The sequence below is a fragment of the Hydra vulgaris genome, chromosome 08 (genome assembly GCF_038396675.1).
Source record: "Hydra vulgaris chromosome 08, alternate assembly HydraT2T_AEP".
NCBI classification, from domain to species: Eukaryota; Metazoa; Cnidaria; class Hydrozoa; order Anthoathecata; family Hydridae; genus Hydra; species Hydra vulgaris.
Window position 1 is genome coordinate 62,020,438 of NC_088927.1, and position 19,563 is coordinate 62,040,000.

Here is a 19,563-nt window from a genome sequence, read left to right on the forward strand (position 1 = left end):
AACTTCTGCAAGATTAAAACAGGTATGTTGTCCGGGCCACAAGCTTTTAAAGAGTCTAAGCAGGAAATCACTTTAGATACAGAAGCTAGAGTGATACGAATGTCAAGCAATGGATCAACCTGTTTAACGGCTATATCAAGTAGAACACAACTAGTGGAATCAAGAGTTGATATTGATGAAAAGTTCTTAGCAAACAATTCAGCTTTGTCTTTAGGTGAGGTGACAAAGTCTAAACCATACAAAAGAGGTGGAAGTACAGATTTTTCCTTATTATTGATACTATAAAAGATTCTCTAGAAGTTGCCTTTTTACAATGGTTTCTAGCAGTAATAAACAGACGTCTGTTTTCTGGAGAATTGTTTTGCTAATAGATATGAAAGTAATGGTTTCGATTGGCAATTGCAGCAGCACAATGTGAGATAAAAAATGGAGAAGAGTGAGACTTGACCTGGATTTTTTGATAGGGAATAAAAGATTCAATGCCAGCCTGAATCCGCAAAGTAAGAAGCACATTTGTTAACAGGAAAACGAAAGATTTCTACCCAAGGGCCATAACGAAGAAAATCACGGAAAGAGTCCCAGTCAGAATTAAAGTAGTTGTAAGATGAACGATGATAAGGGAATTCAGATGATAAAGAAGAATGAGATAATAGTTTTAGAGAAATCAAACTGTGATCAGAAGCACCTAAGGGTGAATTTGGAGAAACTGAGCACTGTCTAGGTCAAAAATAAGACATAAATCGAGTAGAGAAAGTAAGTGATTTGGGTTGTCTGGAAGGCGAGTTGGAAAGTTGACTATTTAAGTTAGGTATTGAGAAAGGCAAAATTTGTGGCTTTAATGCCTGCAGAATTACTGACATTAGAGTCAAGCCATTCAGTGTGGTGAGCATTAAAGTCGGTAACAACAATATTAGCTGATGGATAAAGAGAGAGGCTTGGTCAATATGATCAGAAGAGAAATAAGAGAGGACTTGGTCAATATAAAAGATAAAGAGAGGATAAAGAGAGGGCTTGGTCAATATAAAAGATAAAGAGAGGATAAAGAGAGGGCTTGGTCAATATAAAAGATAAAGAGAGGATAAAGAGAGGGCTTGGTCAATATAAAAGATAAAGAGAGGATAAAGAGAGGGCTTGGTCAATATAAAAGATAAAGAGAGGATAAAGAGAGGGCTTGGTCAATATAAAAGATAAAGAGAGGATAAAGAGAGGGCTTGGTCAATATAAAAGATAAAGAGAGGATAAAGAGAGGGCTTGGTCAATATAAAAGATAAAGAGAGGATAAAGAGAGGGCTTGGTCAATATAAAAGATAAAGAGAGGATAAAGAGAGGGCTTGGTCAATATAAAAGATAAAGAGAGGATAAAGAGAGGGCTTGGTCAATATAAAAGATAAAGAGAGGATAAAGAGAGGGCTTGGTCAATATTATAAAAAATAAAAGCACATAAAAGAATAGTCTGTGGATTAAAACCCAGACAAATGACAAATGGATTAATTTTTACGGATGTAAATGCCCATACCAAGCATGTGACTATTGGAGTCTTCACAAATTAAAGGAAGATAGCCATCAACACTAAGATCACAAGATGAGACAGCTGAACTCAAATTAGTCTCACAAAGAGCAAATAGGTCTAGTGAACTTTGCAAGAGATAAGACTCAACAGAAGAAAAGCTACTTCGAAGACCACGAATATTAGTGAATGGTAGGTTTAGAGAACTTGGTGATGATGATGGTTTTTTGTGTTTTTATAGTTTTTGGTACTTTATTTATTTTTTAAATTTGTTAAAGAACTTGACTCAAACCATAGATATTACTCAGTACACTGTTTAATAGCTCAAGCAATGGCCTCATTACTATTTATAAACCCTAAGTTGTAACAAATGGCTCCAAATGTGGCCTTGGCACACCAAAAGTACAAACAGGGACACGATCCATGCGCAACATGGCACTGTTAATACTTTAATATTTTTCAGCTGTTGAATCAGCCTCTCTGAGAGCTACCACAGAGTTTGGGAAACCTGACTACCAGCCGGCCTCAGAACCATAAAACTGAGTTTTAGAGGTCTACTCTCATTATGAGATAATAGAATGAGTTGCCTAGTCATAAAAACAGAGACACGAGTAAAACCCATACATTAATTCAAGAAGATCCAGCATTCAACATCCTAAACTGGAAACAATGTATTAAAAATACATCTGTGCCAGCCTAATAGATGAAGAAGAGGTGCGAGGTTGGCCAACAGATAGAATCTGTTTACCCCTTGAGTCTTTGATTAGTAGGCCTTCAACAAGACAGTAACCGGATGCATTTAACATCTGCGCAAGATGAGTATTTTTATCGAGACACCATCTCTAGCCTTTACTCAACCAAGTATCCAAAGGCAGGGGGTGTTTAAAGTCGGAGTAGGCATTTTCTAGCCTTTGCCTAAAAGGGCGCATCCTACAAGAAAGTAGGACATGAAGCAGATTGTACTGGGTTACATAATACCATTAGCAGGATAACCTGCATTTTGCAATTTTTCAGTCTCATCTCAACTACTGTTGTCCGGCTTAGGGACAAATTGGCAACAGTAATATTAATAAACTATTATCAGCTCAGCGTCCGAATAATAAGTTTTCAACTCCATAATACAGAAACTTTAAACTTCTTCAAAAAACTCAAAGTTCCTACCTTGTCAATACAAGTTAGATTTGCTAATCTTTTTTTTGTTTTTGACTCCCTTAATAAATATTTACCTTCCTCTATCACAACCTTCTTTACTGAAACTCGATTTATACATTCATATGTAACTAGAAATTTCATTAATGGAAAACTAAACCTCCCTATAAAACTTTGAGGTATGGTAAGTATTCAATTACACATCAGTGCATCAGTAAATGGAATCACTGTCTTGTGTACATTGTGAATGAGTTTAAAAAAAATAAAACTTAAAAATAATTTATCTTTATTTCTTTATTTAAAACAAAATAAATGTTAAAACAAATTCTAAAAAAAATTTATTTTAGTTTTTTATCATTCCTAACTTCTTTTAGTTTTCTTATTTTTATTTTTATTCTTACTATTTTTATAGAAACTTTATTGTTTTTGTCATTATTATTTATAATTTTTAATACTGCTATTTTTATTATTACTGTTATTGTTATATTTATTATAAATTCAACAGTAATTCACGAAAGTTTTAACGATTACAGAAATTTTATCAAGTATGTTTGGTTTTTGTTTAATAAAAAAAACTGTAAATTGATATCGAATTAATTTTTTTAACTTATTATAGAAAAAGTAATTAGCTTTAAAATGAATATGAACATATAATAAAAACTTTAATATTTAGTTAGGAAAAATAAGAAGCAAAAAAGTTTAAACGAATTGCAACATTCGAATAAAAAATGAAAAAAAAAAGGCAAAATTAATATTTAAAGTGTCCTCCTTTGTTTTAATAAGATAAACTCGTTCATTGATTCAACTAATTTCATGCACATCACGCGAGGTAGCTTCAGTCAGTACTCATTCAAAAGTTGCTTCGAATGCTGAGTTGATTGAATTTCGTGGTATGTCAGTTGATTGTCAATCCAAGACCAAATATTTTCAATTGGGTTGAGATCTGGTGATCTAGGGCACCAGGGCATCACATTAAACTTTGTTTTAAAAATTTTTCTTTGATTGAGTGAGCTGTGTGAGCTGAAGCCCCGACTTGTTGAAAGATGAATTGCTTGCTTCTGCCATACAACTTTCGTACAGCTCACAGAAGCCTATACCTTTGTAATAAGAACATCCCCAGATTTGTTTACGTTTATCGTTATTACATTTATACGTTGTTTATGTTTATCCGTGATTGAAAGAATAAGTTTTCTAGCAGCTATATACGTTCCAATACCTTTGTCCAACAATGTTCGTCTCACGAGCTCTCTGCTAACTTTTGGATTCTTTTTTGATTCGTTAAAGATTTGTGCTAGCTTTTTGTACCTGAGTCTACATGACTCAGTTCTACAAAATGGGTTTTCTCTGCTCATTCTGAATATACCACTTTTGTCACGGTTGCTGAGTTTGGATGGTCTCCCAGTACGCGGCATGTCCGAGACGTCCTTGGTAAGTTCCCAGATTTTAATGGTTTTTCGAACGCAATATTCAGAAACGTGAAGTATTTTGCCTATTTGAACGTTTGTGTGATTTTTTGTCCTCGTCATACCAATAATTTGCTACTTGATCTCACTAGAAACTGATTTTCAACCCATTTGCACGCAATTGAAATTAATTTGAAATTTACAATATTTCAAGTTGATTTTTAATGAATTAAAAGCTGCCTGATGATGTTGTGATAAATTTTTTGATTGTAAACTACTCATTTTAACTTTATTTAAAAATTAAAAAAATTTTCGCACCGGATTTATCAATTAATTAGCAAATAATTGATCCTAAATAAAGTCGTTTAAACTTTTGTGGCACCTCTTAATTTGTATCACCTACCTTTTAATTAAATTTCTGAGAAAACAGTGATGAGTCGAAACATACTTTTTTTTATTCTATTAACAAACAACCTATTTACCGAATTGGAAAAAAAAATTATTTTGATATCTATTTCCGTTAGATTTTTATTAAAGAAAAACCGAAGATTAGATCCTAAAATTCTGTAATCGTTGAAACTAAATTAAATCGTGAATAGCTGTATTATTTTTGCTATTACTTTTATTAATGCCCTATTAATGAAAAAAGTCATTATTGTTAATTATTAATATTTTTTAAATTTACATTATTATTATAATTAATTATTTCGATGACGAAAGTTTACAAAGAGTTCGCATTGAACATTGAACTTCTTGCTTCAAAAGCAAACCCTCTAACCACTGCGCCACGGTTATTTAAATCTAACAATTGTTTAATCAGTTGATTGGTTCAGGAATATTGCATCAATAGTAAATATGTGCTTCGACTTGACTTAGTATTGACGCACTCTGCTAAATAAGTTAGAGACTGGCTAGTGAAGAAACTGGCCACACACACCAATTTTAGGTGGCCCATTCGGAAATTTAGGGGTCCTTTTGCAAAGTCAAGGTGCTTTTTTTTTTTCCAGTAATAACAAGTGTTAAAATTGTTAAGACTGGGGCTCTAAAATTCTTATATGATATTCATAGCACATTTTTGGCCAGGCTGTTATTTATGTTTATCAACTAGAAACTATGTTCAAGCTTTGCCTGAGTTAAGCTAAAGACTTTGACAATACAAGAAAGATTTCGACGTTTTTGTGTGCGGTTATTAAATTGCTCCCAGAAGTCCTTAGGGTATTATTACAGAGCACCGCGGAATATATATTTTACGTTGAAACAATGTTTAGTCCAAACTTTTAGTTATAGTCGATTGTCCGTTTATAATCAAATCCAGAATAATGTTTGAAACAAGCCTCCATTAATCGTCAAAATATAAACGTAATTTTGACCTTTAAATAGGATTATTAAACAGAGAAGATGTTCATATTTAGTCGTTGTTAGTGTATATAAACGCTTTAAATTAAACATTTTGATTTTTGTTTTTAATAGTAATGCAACCGTTAGTTTTTTTAATAATAATATAACCGTTAGTTTCATAGTCTTACTAAACATACAGTCTTGCTTAGCCTAATGCTTTATATTTTCAGATATGCAATTTACAAAATACTTTAACTAGTTGTGGCAATGTTTATTTGACATATGTAAAGGACTTTTCTAGTCAAAAAGGTCTTGTAATAGGTCTTATAGAATTCATAGTGTCAAAAGTGACATTTATTTTGTTTCTAAATTCTCAAAGACTAATTCTTTTTGACTAATGCTCACTAGTTTCGCTTGTCACGTAAGTTCTGCATAAGCTGAAAAATGATCCTTTTACTTTATTTGAACCGTTTGTAACTGGTTTGTAACTGGTTTGTAACTGGTTTGCTTTTTGATGTAATTGTAACGCAATCTAGTCTTTTTATAACACAATATTTTAAATCTCACCCAGTGAAAAAGCGCACATGGGATACGCGTGGATTTTTTCCACATGTAACCCATGTGGGGATTATTATTTTGTCCCGTGTGGGTTTCATATGGTAAATCCCACATGGATTCCATATGGTAAATCCCATATGGGATACGCGTGGGTTTTTAACATATGTAACCCATATGGGGATTATTATTTTGTCCCATGTGGGTTTCATATGGTAAATCCCACATGGGTTTAATGTGGTAAATCCTACATGCGATATAGGTGGAAAATACGACATGTTATAGATCTTAAATGCCACATATTTTAATCCAAATGGTATAAAAGTAGTCAATACTAGACAAATGAAAGTCCGAATGCTTCTATGATAATTTTAAAAATTCTTTTAATTTAAAAATTACTTAAATAGTAATTTAAAATTAATCATCGAAGCTTTCAGAGAGGCTTAACTTAATCTGGTATTTGCTACTTTATCCCATTCGGTATTCAAAACGTGTAGCATTTTTGATCTTTTACATGTGATGTTTTCCACCTATAACCTATGTGGGATTTACCTTAAACTATTATGACGAAATTTTATAAAATTAAAAAACGTGTTGCAAAATGAATTTATTTAAAAATAAATGCTATTAATCAATACATCCAAAACGAATATTAAAAATATTATTTTTTCTTTTGCGATTTACACGCCGTTTTTTGTCAATTGAATTAATTAAATCGCTTCGGCTTATATATATCGGTTTTTAGAATCTTCTAACTTTCTTCAAACATTTTCTAAAAAAAAAAAAATATTAATACAAATATATATAAGTATAAATATTTATATATATATATATATATATATATATATATATATATATATATATATATATATATATATATATATATATACAGAGAGAGAGAGAGAGAGAGAGAGAGAGAGAGACAGAGAGAGAGACAGAGAGAGAGACAGAGAGAGAGAGAGAGAGAGAGAGAGAGAGAGAGAGAGAGAGAGAGAGAGAGAGAGAGAGAGAGAGAGGGAGAGAGAGAGCAATTTTAATAAGGAACCTTATTAGTCGAGCAATTTTAATTATTAGCCAGTTTGAAGTCATTAATGACTACAATATTTCACAAATAATTATTTCCTAATTTATTACTTACAATGACTAACGTTTATGCGTAATTGAACACATATTATGCGTAATGATCTTGAACCCATGAGGAGAATCCTGAAAAAAAGTGATCAATAAGGATAAGTAGTTAAACAAAAAAACAAAAACAAAAATGTTAAAACCTACTTTTTCAATGATGTAGACTTCTATAATAACAGGCTTTGACATCGCGCAAAATGCCGTAAAAACTGAAGGCCGATTAAACTTTCACTTTTACTTATATTGATATATTTTTATATTAGGTAGGGTGTAATGGCAGCCTATGTTTTCTAATAATAATCTCTAGTAAAAACGGAAATATAAAAAGAAAATCAAAAAATTGTTAAAAGATAATCATGCTTTTCGTATTTCAAATAAAGAATATTTATGTAATATTAAATAGTATCAATAACAAGCAGAACCATAACAAAGTATATATCTATATATTAGAAAGATAACTGTATTTTTAATTTTTTTTGCTAAAAATGGTAACAATAAAAATCACCAACAATAAAAAACACTAACAAAAGTCGATTCAAGCAAAAAAAAAGTTTTATCAATATATCTCAACAGGGTTAAAGTCCTTATACTTGGCAACTTGTAGTCAATACACATACAATCATATAAACTTTCGTCGCATAGCAAAATACTCATATGCTCTACATATAATATCTGAAGTATATAAAACTTCACCAACATTAACTTTTCTTATAGCATTAAGGTGTTCGAATAGAATATTTGATTGAAGCGAACTTTCTTTATTTTTTAAAAATCTAACTGCTTCAAATAAAGCTGATTTTGTTTTTATTAACTTTAATTTGTTTACAGCTAAATATGAAATATTACAAATTGTGCCATTATGGTTAGCTACAAATGAATAATCATTGAAAATTACTAAAATAAATAATGGAACACCAAGCTTGTACATTTTTGATTGTATGTGCAAACTTTTTTTATTAAGCTGGAAAACAATAACATTGTTATTATCACTTAACAAAGATTGAATATCGTCAAATATAATTTCATCCTCTTTTAGAAAATCATTTAACTCATCTGGTAAAATGCTTCGAAAACCGCTTGAAGTTACATTTTTTCTAACTTTACTTGCTGGTGTGGCTAAACAACTAGGCGGAATATTTTTAAAAACAGATGGTGGGTTTAAAGGTTGTTGCTTCCCATATTTGCTTTCAAAAGGTGCTTCATTTGGCCAATGCAGTTGACATAATGCTGTATAGTCTGTAACAATAAAACCAGTTCTTAGGATAGCTTCACTACATCTTTTTCTCTCCTCTAGATTCTTCGGGAATTTATAAATTAATATTTTGGTCGTAGTTGAGTATTGACATTTTTGTTGTAGTTGTAATTGATATTGTAGTTGTATAAATTGATATTTTTGTTGTAGTTGAGATAGTTCGACTTGCAAAGAGATACACAGCATTTTAAAGGCATTTTTAAGGCATTTTAATTATTAAAAAAACTTACCGTTTTATTAATAATTAAAATTAAAATATTATTACCTTACAAAGTTAACGTCTTGAACCTTACATCAACATCAAGACGATAACAACGTTATTGTCTTGATGTTGGGCTATCTAATTTATAAACCAATCACATTTTAAAGATTTATTAAAAAAGCGCGAACACAAACTTTCATCTAATGTTAAAAGATGAAAATGTTAACACAGTATTAGGAATTGGCCTTCAGTTTAACAACTTTGTTGCGCGATGTTAAGGCCTGTTATTATAGAAGGCCGCGGTCACACATAATATAATATTCTGAAACTAATAAACAAACATCTAAATTTCTATAAGTAAATTTATTCTTCGATCATTGCCTTCATATCCTATCTTATTTTCATATCATAATCTATTATGGAATTATTTATAAAACATATCACAACAATATTATTAAATTTGTGATGTTCAAATATCATATGAACATTCTCTAACATGTTCATATGATATTTGAATATAGTTCTTGAGTATATTATCTGCAAACAATTGACTGATGCAAGTTCTAATGTTGTCAAAAACCAAGCATGCATGCATGGGACACTGCAGTGTCCCACAAAGAAATGCAGGTTTGAAAGTCAAATTTTCTTTATTAAAAAAAAATAAAATAGGGAGGAGATAAGGAGGTTTCTTTAACTTTTTTTAGGCTCCAAAACTTTTAACTTTATATATAATAAGGTTCATAAAACTTAAGGGACTAACGAAGTACATTGAGGAACAAAAACAGGATATTTACAGAAACTTTTCAATTTTCAATCTGGAGTACCACAGTGTAATTGGGAATAAAGTCTTTGGGTCCAGTATTCAAAGTAATATGATCTAAAGTAATATATAAATTAAATAAAATGCTTTAAAATGCATGCAGTTATACATATAACTCCTGATAGTTAACTATATGTATAACTAGTTATACATAAAATTTATTATATAAACTTATTTTTTAAGGTTATGCTTGAACAAATTAGAACCAATTAATTCAAATTCAAGATTTAGTTCAAGTTCAAGTTATTTGTTCATTGTTTTTTCACTATTTTATATTTATTTGTTCAAATTTTTTAACTAGTACTAATTCTTACTACAGTAAGAATATTTATCATTGTTGAACGTGATTTTATTAGTAACTTAATTTTACTATCAACATATTTTGACAACACCCTTTACATTTTAAGTGATGACAGCTTTACTTTTCTATTGATGTTAAATTTATTACGTTTCAATAACTCAGATTGAATTTTAACTGAACTATTGTAAGCTTTGTAAGGGTTTGTTGTATCTCAAATGGTGTTGTAAATAAAGTAAAAATAATATATATATATATATATATATATATATATATATATATATATATATATATATATATATATATATATATATATATATATATATATATATATATATATATATAGTATTTAGGCTATGGGATCATCCATAAATGATGCCAGTAGATAGAGGGGCAGTGTGAGTTTAACAATAACTGACAATGGGGAGGGGATGTTGAGACCAAAATAATGTCAATTAAAAAATTGAATTAATAAAAAAAGTAAAATATTTTATTTTAAAAAAAAGTAAAACAATTTATGCTAGCTATGAGCAGGTTTTAGAGGTATTTACACCAACAATGTGGTCTAAAAACTTCTTGCTTTTGTTGCTTAAAACTGTAGAGGATCATAGGAAAAACAATTTAAATTCAGAAATTAGCTTGCTTATCTGAAAGAACAATTTATGTTTTTTTTTTTTTACTTTTAGTACTGTTGAGAATAAATGTATAATTGAACCAGAAAAAAATTGATGGTATATGCATTTTTTATATTATATTACCAATTCAGATATACCATCATAATACGATAACAAAAACTGACATCATTTTCAATGGGAGATGGCAAAAAATTGACTGAGTTTGATAAAGGGTGAAGTTGTTCAACAAATCGGGTCATCATCTGACATTATTATGCATAGATGACCCTACGATTTAAGTAAAATAAGTAATCAATTTGCCATATTTCTCTTTAGAAAGTGTAAGAAAAAAGCATTGCTATGCTGAGAACCTACCTATTGAGCAAGCTTTGACCACCTATTTTACAAATTTGAGAGACAGAAGTGGAAGTGCAAATCGCAAAAGAACTAATAACAATGCTCTAAATTGATTTTAACTTTGTAGACTAGCATTAATATAGTATTTAGTAATAATACATGATTTTTATAATTTGTATTTATTTCCATTAATTATCAGTTGTCAGTCTCCATTTTATGAAATGAATTAAAAAACTATTTATTTATAGTATAATAATAATACATAAATACTAGTTTCCTAATGCTATTATCATCACAATGTTAATGGTATTCGTTTTAAAGTGAAATTATGTATCAATTTTATTGTTTTAATGTTATATTTATATATATATATATATATATATATATATATATATATATATATATATATATATATATATATATATATATATATATATATGTATGTATGTATGTATGTATGTATGTATGTATGTATGTATGTATGTATGTATGTATGTATGTATATATATATATATATATACATATATATATATATATATATATATATATATATATATATATATATATATATATATATATATATTATTTTTACTTTATTACTTTATTTACAACACCATTTGATATACAACAAACCCCTACAAAGCTTACAATAATTCAGTTAAGATTCAATCTGAGTTATTGAAACGTAATAAATTTAACATCAATAACAACATAAAATCACGTTCAACAATGATAAACATTCTTACTGTAGTAAAATATAGTACTAACTGATAAATTTGAACATATAAATATAAAATTAACAAAAACAATGAATAAATAAAAACATTAACGTGAACTTTAACTAAATCTTGAATTTGAATTAATTGGTACTAATTTATTCAAGCATAACCTTAAAAAATAAGTTTTTATAACAAATTATATGTATAAATAGTTATACATATAGTTAACTATCAGGAGTTATATGTATAACTATATGCATTTTAACCATATTATTTTATTTAAACATTACTTAGATCATATTACTTTGAAAACTGGATCCAGAAGCTTTATTATCAATAACACTGTGGTACTCCAGATACCAAATACTAATACTGTGCAGTATTTTAAATGTTACATAGGGGGATGTAATATTTTAGAAGCCTGGATAAGGGGGATGTGATATTTTATGTAGGAATTTCAGCTTCTTATTGTGATAATTAGTCAACACATATACTGAAATAGTGGTAGCTCTTTTTCATTTCTTTCAGCCTTGTTGGAAGATAATTAAAAATATATAAGATATATATGTATACAATTTATGTTTATTTACAAAGCTTATAATAAATTTAAAATTTTTGTATTCTTTATTTTCATTATTTTTTTTAGCTTTTTAATGTTTAATTTAATCTTCTTTTTAATTTAGATGCGATTGATCTAACAATTAAAAAATGCAAAATTGTTCAACCAAGACTTTGAAAAGGCTTTTTAAAATGCATAAGGCTTTGAACGAGTTAATGAGTTCTAAAGATTCAAAAAGAACACAACTAACACATTTTTATCCTTGTGTTTTTATGTGCTAGTGCATAAACATTTAAGGAAAAGAAATAATTACTGTTTGTCATTGTTGTTTGAGAGAGGGCTAGAAAATATTTGGAATCTTTTATTAAATAAAAGAAGCTTCTTTATTATCCCAATAAAGTAACAATTTTAAAGTATGATTAAATTAACGTTTTTTTGTGGGTGGTATGAGAGAAGGTGCCTCTGATTCTTGAATCAATCTTGCATCTTCTCAAGTCCAGTTTAGAAATCGATTTATATATATATTTATAATGATAAATGTAAAATCATTGTGAATTTTTTTATTAAAAAACATCAAATACCAATGTGTAATGATAAAGAATACTGTACCAATACTGTATGTAGGGGAGATGGGGGCGCATTGATCGCCGGGGCAGTATGATCTTTTGGCTTTTACTCGTTCATTTTTGCCTTACTAGAAGTGAGGTTACAATTTAATTAACCATTATGCTTCCCTAATTGATTATTCGTAATATTTTTTCATAAGGTTATCAGCGTCAAAAAAAATAAAGATAATATTGTTTTTCGTCATAAAAAGTGATTTTTTTAAATCGTACTATAATTCAAATATATTTTAATTTAGATGTCTGTATGGGTTAACAACAATTTTATTTTAAATTTGTAAGTGTTAGGTGTATAATATAATATATAATTTTTATTTGGCTGCAATTTATACAGTAGATATTGCTATCAATATGTTACCTATATCTATTGGGGTACATTGATCTTTGACTATTCGGAGCCCATTGATCGGAGGATCAAAGTGCCCCATAGAAGATGAAGTGCCCCATGTTTTTGTTTATAAGCAATACAGTTAAACGAATGGAATTGTATTTATAATTTAAAAAAAAACTATATATAAACAAACAATAGCTTTTAGCATTTCATTTTTTAAATCTACTTATGTTATAAGCTAGTAATAATAATACTATTATTTTATAATATCAAAAGAATAATATTTAACATAATAATTAAAAAATATTTAACATAATATTATTATGTTAAATATTAGCATTTATTAAAAACATATGTTTTTATTGATATATTTTTTTACAGATCTTAAAATGGTTAGAAATAGAATTAAAAAAACAAATAAAGTTGCTATACCAAGTGAAACAATGAAAGTAGCTGTTAATAAAGTTTTAGAAGGAACACAACTGAATGTTGTAGCACGTCAGTTTAACATAGATAGAATGACTTTAAAAAGATATTGTCGTAAAAAGAGGCTTAATCCAAATGAAGCTTTCAAGCCTAACTACAACAATAGACAAGTTTTTACAGCAGAAGATCAAAAAAGTTTATCAAGTTATTTACTAATTGCATCAAAAATGAACTATGGCCTTTCAACTAGGTCAACGCGATTATTGGCATATGAATTTGCTTTAAAAAACAATAAGATATGCCCATCATCATGGATCAAAAATAAAATTGCAGGCATTGATTGGTTGCAAGGTTTTATGAAAAGACAACCAGAGTTGTCTCTACGAACACCTGAAGCAACGAGCTTCGCTCGATCAACAGCTTTTAACAAACACACTGTAAGAGAGTTTTTTCAAAATCTTAAAACGGTAAGAAATCGATATAAATATAATCCTAACTGTATATATAATGTTGATGAAACTGGTTTAACAACCGTTCAAAAGCCGGTAAAGGTTTTAGCTGGTAGAGGAAGCAAACAAGTTGGAAGAATCACATCTGCAGAACGAGGAACATTGGTAACTGCATGTTGTGCCTCTAATGCTATTGGAAATTCCATTCCTCCATTATTTATTTTTCCTAGGGTAAAGTTTCATGATTACATGATTAAGGAAGGACCTCCTGGATGTGTGGGATTTGCAAATCCTTCTGGTTGGATGAACTCAGAAGTTTTCATAGAATGGATTAAACATTTTGTTAAATATTCAAACTGTTCTCAGGAATCTCCAGTTTTGTTACTTCTCGACAGTCATGAAAGTCATATTTCTGTTAAAGGCTTGGAGCTTGCAATTCAACATGGAATTACAATGATAAGTTTTCCTCCCCATTGCAGCCATAAATTGCAGCCATTAGATAGAACTGTTTTTGGACCATTGAAAAGGTTTTACAATTCTGCATGTGATAATTGGATGGTTTCAAACCCAAGACCAATGACCATTTATGATATTGTTTCAATAGTTCGAGAACCGTATACAAAAGCTTTCTCACCATCTAATATACAGACAGGATTTAGAGTAGCTGGCATTGAGCCATTCAATTCTGAAATTTTCAAAGATGACGAATATTTACCATCATCAGTTACAGATAGAGCTGCTCCAGATACAGTTACTATCACTCCTGTCAACAACATGGAATCTGAAATGATACCAGCACATGTTAATCACATAGAGTCTGAAATAACTATAGTAAATATTGAAACAAGTATTTTAAACAAAGTGTCAACAAGTGTTGCTTCTATAATCTCACCTGAGGTTTTAAAACCTTACCCAAAAGCATCTGCCAGAAAAAAAAAAGTTAAAAGTAGGCAGTTAAAAACAAGGATCTTGACTGATACTCCTGTCAGAAATGAAATTCGTTTGTCAAAAGAAAAGAAAATTTTGAAGCAAACCAAAAATCAACAAAAAGTCTCCACAAAAGATAAGAAAGCAACTAAGAATTACTTGCTTAGGAATAAAACACAATGTAAACCAAAAGCTGCTTCACAACTTGACTTTCACAAATGATGAAATATTCTTAATCAAAATATTGTACTTTTAACAAGTTTTGTAAACTTAAAAGTTGTATTCTTATTTCAGTCTTTATATTTCAGTTCTTATAAATTTCAAGTTGTTGTAAAGTTTTAAACGTATATAAAGCGGGTAGCTTATAGCTGCTGTGATTTATACATTTTTTAATTAAAAATTAGACTAGTGGGTTTAACTGCTATATTTAAAAAATAATTAAAAAATTTAGATGTATTATATGTTATACAATATTACCCTTTGACTAAATTATTTACAAGATTTAGTTATAGAAGTGTTAAACGTTTAGATAATATTACCCATATAAGATCAATGTGCCCCAAGTCGGAGATCATGGTACCCCATAGTTTGGGGTACATTGATCTTTTGAGAGGGTTGTTTAAAAGTTAAAATTATTCATGTTTATCATTTTTTTAAATCAAAATATTTATATATTCCAAAAGCCAGATAGTTCTACATGTGTTTCGTAGTTAATAAGTTTTTACATCTCTTTCAGGTTCTGCGCAATTTTCAAAACACTGCTACGGCGATCAATGCGCCCCCATCTCCCCTACATTGTAGTATATTTATAGTACTGTATAATATTATGGAAAAGACGAACATAAAAATTTGGGAATTGCGATTATTTACTGTTAACTAATTTGAAATCAAAACAGTATGTTGATTTTTGTTGTTTTAAGCCCACTGCGACATCGAAATGCTTTGGCGAATATTTTAATCATTTCGACAACGAAACAATGGAGCAATTATAAAAAATTTATATTCGTACACACTTAGAATATTTGGTTTCTTTATTTACTTAATGATACAAATTCTTTAAACCGTGTCTCACATTGTACGACGTCGATTTCAACAACAATTAAAAGTCGTGCTTATAATGACAGCCAGATAGCGAGGAATTTGACAAGTTTAAAATAAGGATGAAAGCGTGGTGGTTTAATTAAAATGATTAAGTTAGATAATAAAATTGACTATATCGATTGGCATATAAAAGACTCTTTAATTTCAATTCAACGAGTCGAGTACAAACGCGTAGCCGTGGTAACAAAATTTCGAACATAAATTGCCGGTAATTATAATATTTGTCAAACAGTTCGACTTGAGCAGTTCAGGAAAGGAATGAGTTTAAGCAAAGTGAAGTGAAATTATATTAGTAAATATTTATTATTTGAGGTTAAAAGTTGAGCGCACAAATTTTTGTTTTGAATGCACCTTCGTCTGACGTGTCAGAAACCCAGAGCTATTCAAATTTTATTACGCATAATACTGGTCTCAAAACATCTTTAAAAAACATTGAAAATATTTAAATAATATTCTTGTTATTTTTTTATTCAAAAGTTTCTATTCTACTTATTAAAAATTTTTATTTTTCTTCAACTTAATTTAATCTAAGTAGTTTAATTTTCTACGTGTAATCTTAATACTAAGTAGGCATTGAAATTTATCCCCCTTCTACTACTTGCCTTACCGAGTCACACTTTACCTACCAGGGCTAGTCCTACAGGTTAGTCAACAAAAAGCCTCTCCAGACCACAACATAAGTCACGATCTTTCGGCGAAGCCGTCAGCAACCCTTGCATCCCAGCTAGCACACATACATTGATAAAACGTTAGAACAATGTTGTGCGTTGCGTTGGCCCAACATCGACCACCAACGTTGTTTTTATATCATTTTGGTTACAAATGCGGCGTCGTCAACAACCAAAAAACAACGTTGGTTCAATGTTGTATTTTAAGTCGGCATTGCGTAATGTTTTACTTTGATTCAACGTTGTAACTTTTTTCAAATTCAACGTTGTGCCAACTTTACGTTGGCACAACGTTGTATTTTACGTTGGCAAAGCGTTGTATTTTACGTTGGTAAAACGTTGTATTTTACGTTGGTAAAACGTTGTATTTTAAGTTGATTCAACGTTATATTTTACATTTCCTCAACTTTATTTACCTTTTATCGGAACAGAATTTATTTTTTTTCATGTTATGCATACACATTTAAATATAAAATATTATGTATTTCTGCGCGTGTATAATCGTATATATATGTATAAATGCATTTATTATTTATTTTTTTTTTACTTTTTACCAACCAACTAGAGTGACCTGAAGCTGAAACCAGACTTACACAGGGCCCTAGAAGGTGGTGTTATTTGGGAGCCGAGACTCCGTATTTTGGCCCATTTAAGGGTTTGTTTAGGCCCATTTAAGGGTTTATTTGCCACTCAGCCGAAACTGAGCAGCGCCAACTTAATGGTTTATCTCCATTTCACGTCCGGAGTAGACGGATCGCTTTGAAATTTCCGAACGTAGAAGGAGACACTGAAAAAGCGACTACGCCAAGAACCTCTATCGACTGTCACGGTTTCGATCTTGTGCTGTTTCTGCTTTCCAACAACACCGAAACCAATTGAGAGATGGTCCGGAGCCGAAATAAGAACAGATACACTTGATTTTAGCCATTAGGTCGAGAAGACTTTAGGTAATTATATAAACATATAAATGCATTTATATATACGCATTTCCGCCATTTTGATGCTGAGTTAACAATTTTTACTACATATAATTATGGTTATTATTTTGCATCTGATTAAACAGACATTATTTATGTTTGTTTTGCTTGTGGCTTGATATTTCATTACATAAAAAAGAGAAAAATATATAAGCAAATTTATTTCCATGATGAACTGAAATATCTAAATGAAAAATAATTCTCATAAATTATACAAATGTATATTTGTATATCCGCCTTTTCTCTATGCAAACGTAACGTTAATCCACTGTATAAAATCCAACGTTATTCCAATGTATGTATATACATCAAATCAACGACAGGTGAACAACATTGGATCAACGTTGGGTTTAGATCGTAAAAAAAATCAACTTTTTGTGATGTTTTTACATACATTAATTCAGCGTTGGTTTATACACATTAAATCAACGTCGGTTTAATAACATTGGATCAACGTTGGGTTTACATCGTAAAAACAATCAATTTTTTGCGATGTTTTTACATACGTTGAACTAATATAAATGAGCCAGCTGTTTTTAGTTCCATCGGTATTAATTTCATCATTAAACAAATGGCATTGGATCAACGTTGGTTTTGCATTGGAAAAAACAGCCGACGTTTACGATGGTTTTACATACGTTGGCCCAACGTAAGTGTGCTAGCTGGGATGTGGAAATAGACGTTTTTAGAGGAAAAAAACATAAGTATTAAAAAATAGAAATATAAGCGTTACAAAGATAGGCATACAGAAAGGAGACAGAACGCTCATTTTAAAAGACAAAACTAAAAGAAAACAATAAATTTCTCTACAAAATAAATGATATTAAATGTTGTGTTTTTTTCCCGTATGAAAGACATAATTTAGTATAATAAAAGTCAAACGTGTGCAGCACATTTATTGTATATTGTATATGTAGCCTAACTGCTTTCCGTATGAGCCATTAAGACATACATATTGATTTTCTTACGATTATGTATGTATATAAATAGTCCCTAATTCAGAATATGTAAACAGGTTTGATATACTCATTACAATTTTGAAGAACTCAAAAGTTAAAAATGGAAAAGGTGGAAAAAAACGAATATTATTTTAAAAATATTTTAGCATATTTAACAGAGAGCACTTATCCAGCTAGTTTTCGAAAAGATGAAAAACGAAGTTTATGAAATGTGTCAAAAAGTTATTGTGTGCTAGGTACTGGTAATAAAAAACAAAACTCAAATTCAAATATTTCATTGAAATAAATGAAATTAAAACCTTTTGAGTTGATGTTTGGTAGTCGTTTACCTGTTTGCAGAAGTGAGTTCAAAGAAGTAAGTATATTTGGATATCATTTTAAACACTTTTATTTACTTTACACTCATAATTTAGTATACCAATACCAGTATGCATTGTTATTTAGGAGGTCGGTATTTTCGCCGCAAATGAAGATGAAGTTAAAGCTGAAATCGAAAAAAATAAAATTCATATTGAAAACTTAACCAATTTGGTCACTAAAGTAATCACTTATACCACTTAACTTTAATTTACTTTTTAAGATACCATCTTTTTTTTTCTTCTAATTACAATAGTTATAAATTTTAGAATATTACAGAAGCTCAAAAGAAACAAAAAAATATTACGATAAAAGAGTTTCAAAAAATATCAAATCTAATAAAGAATGCATTAAAATTGGGGACAAAGTTTTGTTACTTGATATTAGAAGGAGGAGAAGCAAAGGCGCAGCTTTCAAGCCACGGTTTAAAGGACCTTATGAAATAAGCGATATTATAAAATGTGGAAACTACAAACTGAGTAGTAATAAAGTTATTATAAAAGGAACCCACAAAAGAGCCCATGTTAAGAAATTTCTCGAAGGCATTGTGATAAAGGTATGCGCACAACTTATATACAAGTTTTCCAATAACTACTTTTTTTAACTTTTAAAAAGAAAGCTAGAGTTTCATGAATATTATTGCTAGACAACCAATTTTTTCTAATTTGAAAGACTTTTGTACCCTCTACTTTAGAAACAATTACAACAAAAAATGAAATAGAAATCGAAAAAAAACATTCATTGGTGGAAAGCATAAAGTATAAAACATTCATCAAATAAAATACTGTCGTTGTTTTATTTGATGAATGTATGCTTGAATAATTAATTATTATTACATTTTATT

At 29.5% G+C, this 19,563-nt stretch overlaps 1 protein-coding gene and 1 long non-coding RNA gene across 2 annotated transcripts; one reads left to right on the forward strand and one right to left on the reverse strand.

Moving 5' to 3' along the window:
* Positions 1-6,544: 6,544 nt before the first annotated feature.
* On the reverse strand, positions 6,545-7,171 carry LOC136084416 (uncharacterized). Its single transcript, XR_010640553.1, has 2 exons — positions 7,091-7,171; positions 6,545-6,724 (listed from the first exon to the last, which is right to left on the reverse strand). It is a non-coding gene; the product is annotated as an uncharacterized LOC136084416 (long non-coding RNA).
* Positions 7,172-13,244: 6,073 nt separating this feature from the next.
* Positions 13,245-14,879, forward strand: LOC136083532 (tigger transposable element-derived protein 4-like). The gene has a single exon (XM_065802934.1). The coding sequence runs from the start codon at positions 13,245-13,247 to the stop codon at positions 14,877-14,879; it is 1,635 nt and encodes a 544-aa protein (XP_065659006.1).
* Positions 14,880-19,563: the final 4,684 nt, after the last annotated feature.

Excerpts from the sequence above, each read along its gene's own strand:
- LOC136083532 (XM_065802934.1), top strand. The coding sequence starts at position 13,245 with ATGGTTAGAAATAGAATTAAAAAAACAAATAAAGTTGCTATACCAAGT.